This window comes from Schistocerca americana, chromosome 3, assembly GCF_021461395.2.
Source record: "Schistocerca americana isolate TAMUIC-IGC-003095 chromosome 3, iqSchAmer2.1, whole genome shotgun sequence".
Lineage (NCBI taxonomy): Eukaryota > Metazoa > Arthropoda > Insecta > Orthoptera > Acrididae > Schistocerca > Schistocerca americana.
The window spans coordinates 643,392,560-643,399,967 of NC_060121.1; the positions used below are offsets into that span (position 1 = coordinate 643,392,560).

Sequence of the window (7,408 nt, forward strand, 5' to 3'; positions counted from 1 at the left end):
ATTATAGCTCCTCGAAATGAAATGTGGAATGTACTGGTCAACCAGATGTGGAAGATGGAATCTACAGACACAAAGAAAGGTTCTTCAAGATATAGCTGAACCTTGTGGAATGCAGTGAGGAAAAGACTATTGGTGAATGGCTCTCGGAGGGTGCACTTTGGATGGCTGGCAACATGTCAACTAATCAAGTCCTTTGAAGCCTTTGTTTAGGCATGGCACGTATTGTGTGGACAGTTGTTATAAGTGACTGTTACAGTATTGTAATATACCACACCCAAATAATCATAATGGTCACAGAGGAAACGATTGCTACTGTAATCACTCCATGTTGTTTGTCAACAGTTTTAAGTTAAAATTTCTCTGAAAAGTCATAGATTTAAAATCATCAGAATTGTAATTCAACAAGAATGTAGTGTAACCTTGTTTAATAATTACAACAAGTAATATGATAGAAACAGACAAGCCATTCATTGCAATTTCTTAATCACAATATGACTTCTAGCTGTGACACTCATTCTGAATAGAAATCTCTGTTTATGTAATGCTTGTGCCACCCTTGATGACATAACAGGCATATGAGTTGTCCCAATTAATCTCTAAATTTACACTCCTGGAAATTGAAATAAGAACACCGTGAATTCATTGTCCCAGGAAGGGGAAACTTTATTGACACATTCCTGGGGTCAGATACATCACATGATCACACTGACAGAACCATAGGCACATAGACACAGGCAACAGAGCATGCACAATGTCGGCACTAGTACAGTGTATATCCACCTTTCGCAGCAATGCAGGCTGCTATTCTCCCATGGAGACGATCGTAGAGATGCTGGATGTAGTCCTGTGGAACGGCTTGCCATGCCATTTCCACCTGGCGCCTCAGTTGGACCAGCGTTCGTGCTGGACGTGCAGACCGCGTGAGACGACGCTTCATCCAGTCCCAAACATGCTCAATGGGGGACAGATCCGGAGATCTTGCTGGCCAGGGTAGTTGACTTACACCTTCTAGAGCACGTTGGGTGGCACAGGACACATGCGGACGTGCATTGTCCTGTTGGAACAGCAAGTTCCCTTGCCGGTCTAGGAATGGTAGAACGATGGGTTCGATGACGGTTTGGATGTACCGTGGACTATTCAGTGTCCCCTTGACGATCACCAGTGGTGTACGGCCAGTGTAGGAGATCGCTCCCCACACCATGATGCCGGGTGTTGGCCCTGTGTGCCTCGGTCGTATGCAGTCCTGATTGTGGCGCTCACCTGCACGGCGCCAAACACGCATACGACCATCATTGGCACCAAGGCAGAAGCGACTCTCATCGCTGAAGACGACACGTCTCCATTCGTCCCTCCATTCACGCCTGTCGCGACACCACTGGAGGCGGGCTGCACGATGTTGGGGCGTGAGCGGAAGACGGCCTAACGGTGTGCGGGACCGTAGCCCAGCTTCATGGAGACGGTTGCGAATGGTCCTCGCCGATACCCCAGGAGCAACAGTGTCCCTAATTTGCTGGGAAGTGGCAGTGCAGTCCCCTAAGGCACTGCGTAGGATCCTACAGTCTTGGCGTGCATCCGTGCGTCGCTGCGGTCCGGTCCCAGGTCGACGGGCACGTGCACCTTCCGCCGACCACTGGCGACAACATCGATGTACTGTGGAGACCTCACGCCCCACGTGTTGAGCAATTCGGCGGTACGTCCACCCGGCCTCCCGCATGCCCACTATACGCCCTCGCTCAAAGTCCGTCAACTGCACATACGGTTCACGTCCACGCTGTCGCGGCATGCTACCAGTGTTAAAGACTGCGATGGAGCTCCGTATGCCACGGCAAACTGGCTGACACTGACGGCGGCGGTGCACAAATGCTGCGCAGCTAGCGCCATTCGACGGCCAACACCGCGGTTCCTGGTGTGTCCGCTGTGCCGTGTGTGTGATCATTGCTTGTACAGCCCTCTCGCAGTGTCCGGAGCAAGTATGGTGGGTCTGACACACCGGTGTCAATGTGTTCTTTTTTCCACTTCCAGGAGTGTATAATGAATCAAGAAACTTTATGATTACTGTTTTACACAAATATGTCTTTATAATGTTAATAACTTATATTCTAAAAACTTATTAAGCAGCCTGTCCCTTTTAACAGATTCAACCCAGGCACTACAATCCCATTTACTAGTATATGAGTACTATAATCTTAAACAATCTATAAGGGATTGTTATTGTCATAAACCAGTTGCTAATTTTTTCCACATTCTGGAATTCTGAAAAGTGATTCTTTCCCCAGTGTTCTCCCCCCCCCCCCCCCCCCCACCCCTTAGAACGATTTGGGTATGTTCCCAAGCGAGTCTCTTAAAAAATCTGAAATTCATCATTTTGAGTAAACTACAACCAAATAAGATACAATTTGTTTTATAGTGCTTGGTGCCTCTGTTTTGCAATATAGATTCTAAATTTTTACTATGTGAATGATGATAAAACTCTGAAACTGAACTTTACAGGATTTGCTGCAAACGGTTAACTTTCAGACGAGTCAAAAGTAAGCAAATTTTTGCTAGTGTTTACACTGCAATATGATGACAGACAGTAAGTGCAAAGAGGTGACAGTTGAAACGTGCATATTTATGTTAGCAAATATAGGTCTGAAAGCAGTGAGAAGCCTAATGTGAGCTCTGCGTGATAAGACTTAACACAAAGATAACACTGTAATCTGCTTCACATCTATGATACGAGCTGGAGGTTAGCATTAATTTTAATGCCATATCACTCCCGCAATTATTTCAGGGCATTTATGTCTGAACATGATTGCAAATAAATATCACACTTCATACGCAGAAAGGTTAGTACTTCAATATAAGAGTATTTCTTTCCATATACCCCTTCTACAACTGAAGTTGTTACACATATAAATGCAGAATGGATCTAAATATTTATTTACGGATTTACTGTACCTCCACTTAACAATGTACATTAAAGGAAAATATGCTATCAATATCTCCAGTTTCGGATATCGAAAATTAGTCCGTTTCTATTTTTAAGAGTCAGTGCACCTATCTGCAGGATAATACTGAAGCCACTGTAAATTTTTTTCCAAAAGGGTGCCGTTACTGGCTTTGTGTGCCATGAATTTTATATTGTCACACAGAAAAATGTTAAATGAAAAAATTGCAGCAGTCATATGCAAATTTATGAAGACCTTGTAACAATGTGTAAAATACAATTTCAAATATATCTGTACTATATGCTTTAGTAATAGGTCGACGTTAATTTTTTCCCCCAAGTTCGAGGTTTATCGTGAACATAAAAAAAATTGGGCCACGATGCAGCAATTTAGGAATATATTTCGCTCTGAAACTTAAAACGGAAAAAATTCGGTCCTTCAAGAAAGAAATCGACGGTAAGAAAGACGGCATTACGCAAAACAAAACAGTCGCCTCCTTCCTTCGGTGCAGTCATTGAACAGCCATCCACCTGGCAATGTCAGTTGCATCAGATTCCCCACCTAAAAATTAATTTTAAAAATATGTCGGATACATATGACAATGATAACCTAGAAACACATACCTGTTCAATAACGGCTTTAATAGCATTTTTTCCTCTGTATACATTAGCCAAGCTCTTAGCACTGAGTTCGGCTTCTTCATTTTGTATGTCTTTCACGCTTGGCAGACCTGTAGGGTTCTTATTCTTCCGTTTACGTTTGTTTTGTTTCACTTTTCCCATTGGGGTAAATATGAAGACAAAGATAATAAATCTAAACTTCAATCACTAATTATATTTCCAATGCTTCTTTAAACCGCTTGCACCCTCACTTGTGCCACAGAAACACACAGTAGAAAGCATGGATCAGAGATATAATAGACACGGACAAACACAGCGCAGGGACGCCAAAGTGCTTGACAAATGCCTAACAGGTGTTTTCCAGTGTATCTCTATCCGTGGACGGTATAGGATTTCAAACCTTCGGAAAAAATTAAATTAGCCATTTCAAAATCGGCAAAAGGCTCATTCGACAACCCGAAGTCATACCTTCAGACAAAACAAGAAGTGAATATTAAAACAACAGATCACATATTAAGCTAAAACTATTTTAAAGCAAGACCTTCTACAAGAATAGTCTGTTACAAGTTTGCACAATTAAGCAAGATATATTAAAACGAAATGATTGTCAAATTTAGTGTATTTGAGAACACTAAGTGACCTTTTTGGAACAATCCATCAAATATGTCACATGAAAAGGAAAAGATCTATGGGTATGACTTATACACCACACAGAATGTCGATTACTTCCACAAATGCCAATAGCCTTGCGTAACACATAGACAATTGTCAGTAGCTCAGAAGCACCAATACCAGTCCTGAGAAACGTGACAGATATCACCTCACTTGGAATAAGTAATTCATCACTCAGGAAAAGTAAATGCTAAGGGATGAAATTTAATATCCCAACAACATTTAAATTATGTTTGATGCTCATTCGTTTTTAGTAACTAATACATTCTTCTGTATGTCCCATAAAACAGATCACTTTCTTTTTACTGCAGCTATATTTGACACAATTATGAAAGTATATATATATATGGTGTTACAAAAAGGTACGGGCAATCTTTCAGGAAACATTCCTCACACACAAATAAAGAAAATATGTTATGTGGACATGTGCCCGGAAACGCTTAATTTCCATGTTAGAGCTCATTTTAGTTTCGTCAGTATGTACTGTACTTCCTCGATTCACCGTCAGTTGGCCCAATCGAAGGAAGGTAATGTTGACTTCGGTGCTTGTGTTGACGTGCGACTCATTGCTCTACAGTACTAGCATCAAGCACATCAGTACGTAGCATCAACGGGTTAGTGTTCATCACGAACGTGGTTTTGCAGTCGTTTACAAATGCGGAGTTGGCAGATGCCCATTTGATGTATGGATTAGCACGGGGCAATAGCCGTGGCGCGGTACGTTTGTATCCAGACAGATTTCCAGAACGAAGGTGTCCCGACAGGAAGACGTTCGAAGCAATTGATCGGCGTCTTAGGGAGCACGGAACATTCCAGCCTATGACTCCCGACTGGGGAAGACCTAGAACGACGAGGACACCTGCAATGGACGAGGCAATTCTTCGTGCAGTTGACGATAACCCTAATGTCAGCGTCAGAGAAGTTGCTGCTTTACAAGATAACGTTGACCACGTCACTGTATGGAGAGTGCTACGGGAGAACCAGTTGTTTCCGTACCATGTACAGCGTGTGCAGGCACTATCAGCAGCTGATTGGCCTCCACGGGTACACTTCTGCGAATGGTTCATCCAACAATGTGTCAATTCTCATTTCAGTGCAAATGTTCTCTTTACGGATGAGGCTTCATTCCAACATGATCAAATTGCAAATTTTCACCATCAACATGTGTGGGCTGACGAGAATCCGTACGCAATTGTGCAATCACGTCATCAACACAGATTTTATGTGAACGTTTGTGCAGGCATTGTTGGTGATGTCTCGATTGGGCCCCATGTTCTTCCACCTACGCTCAATGGAGCACATTATCATGATTTCATACGGGATACTCTACCTGTGCTGCTAGAACATGTGCCTTTACAAGTACGACACAACATGTGGTTCATGCACGATGGAGCTCCTGTACATTTCAGTCGAAGTGTTCGTACGCTTCTCAACAACAGATTCGGTGACCGATGGATTGGTAGAGGCAGACCAATTCCATGGCCTCCACGCTCTCCTGACCTCAACCCTCTTGACTTTCATTTATGGGGGCATTTGAATGCTCTTGTCTACGCAACCCCGGTACCCAATGTAGAGAGTCTTCGTGCTCGTATTGTGGACGGCTGTGATACAATACGCCATTCTCCAGGGCTGCATCAGCGCATCAGGGATTCCATGCGACGGAGGGTGGATGCATGTATCCTCGCTAACGGAAGACATTTTGAACATTTCCTGTAACAAAGTGTTTGAAGTCACGCTGGTACGTTCTGTTGCTGTGTGTTTCCATTCCATGATTAATGTGATTTGAAGAGAAGCAATAAAATGAGCTCTAACATGGAAATTAAGCGTTTCCGGACACATGTCCACATAACATATTTTCTTTCTTTGTGTGTGAGGAATGTTTCCTGAAAGTTTGGCCGTACCTTTTTGTAACACCCTGTATATATATATATATATATATATATATATATATATATATATATATATATATATAAAGAAATGGCTTTAAATTATATGTATATATAATACTGTGATTATGAAATAAATATCAGAGTTAATATTACAGTTGTTGACACGCATCTTTTAAGGTTTTTCTTTTTTTGCTTTGCATGGCCAGGCTTTTCCTTGGCACTACTAAGAACTGATATCTAGTGCAAGAATACTTCTCTGGTTCCTGAATTATCCGCTAGACAAAAGCTTTGACGAGCTAATATATCGCAATAGCCCATGTTCGAAACTCAATGTACTATGATTAGACCGAGCGAGGTGGCGCAGTGGTTAGACACTGGACTCGCATTCGGGAGGTCGACGGTTCAATCCCGCGTCCAGCCATCCTGATTTAGGTTTTCCGTGATTTCCCTAAATCACTCCAGGCAAATGCCGGGATGGTTCCTCTGAAAGGGCATGGCCGAATTCCTTCCCCATCCTTCCCTAATCCGATGAGACCGATGACCTCGCTGTCTGGTCTCCTTCCCCGAAACCAACCAACCAACCAACTATGATTAGAAAAATGCGAACATTAAAGGTAGAACAGTTCCCTCAACGATTATAACAACATCAATGACATTTCTGAAACTATAAGGCAGATACAGAACAGTTCAGTAGGCTGAAGGAAAAACTGGGTGTTAAGAAATCTACATCTATGTCTACACTATGTGAACTACTATGAAGTGCATTGCACAGGGTACATTTTCAGAATAATTTCTGTCTATCTTCAAGAGCCTGCCACTTCAGTACTTTCAACATCTCATTGACACTCTCCCAAAGATCAAACAAAGTTGTGATCATTCACACTCCCCTTCTTTGTATATGTTTAATATCCCGTGCTAGTCATATTTGGCAAAGGTCTAACATACTTAAAATATTCTATAATTGGTCACACAAGTGTTTTGTAAGAAGTCTACTGTGTAGACTGAATGCATTTCCGTTGCATTCTACCAATAAACCGATGTCTGCTATCTGTTTTACCCACGACTGAGACTTTTTGGTCGTTCCACTTCATGTTCCTGTTAAGTGTTACACCCATCTCTTTGTATGAGTTTACAGATTCCAGTTGTGGCTTACTAATATCCTCTTCATAAGATACTATGTTTTTTCGATGTGCGAAGTGCACAGTTTTACATTTTTGAACATTTAAAACAAGTTACCAATATTGCACTACTTTGAAATCTTATCAAGACCTAACTGAATATTTGTACAGCTTTGTTC

The 7,408-nt window shown here is 42.2% G+C and overlaps 1 protein-coding gene across 1 annotated transcript in view; it reads right to left on the reverse strand.

Annotated features, from left to right (window-relative positions):
• LOC124605094 (HEAT repeat-containing protein 3) overlaps nt 1–3,841 on the reverse strand; it is a 295,904-nt gene extending 292,063 nt beyond the window's left edge. Inside the window, exon 1 of the mRNA XM_047136544.1 lies at nt 3,554–3,841. Coding sequence (XP_046992500.1) covers nt 3,554–3,712 — 159 coding nt within the window. The 5' untranslated portion in view covers nt 3,713–3,841. The remainder of the gene's footprint in view (nt 1–3,553) is intronic.
• Between the last annotated feature and the right edge of the window lie 3,567 nt (nt 3,842–7,408).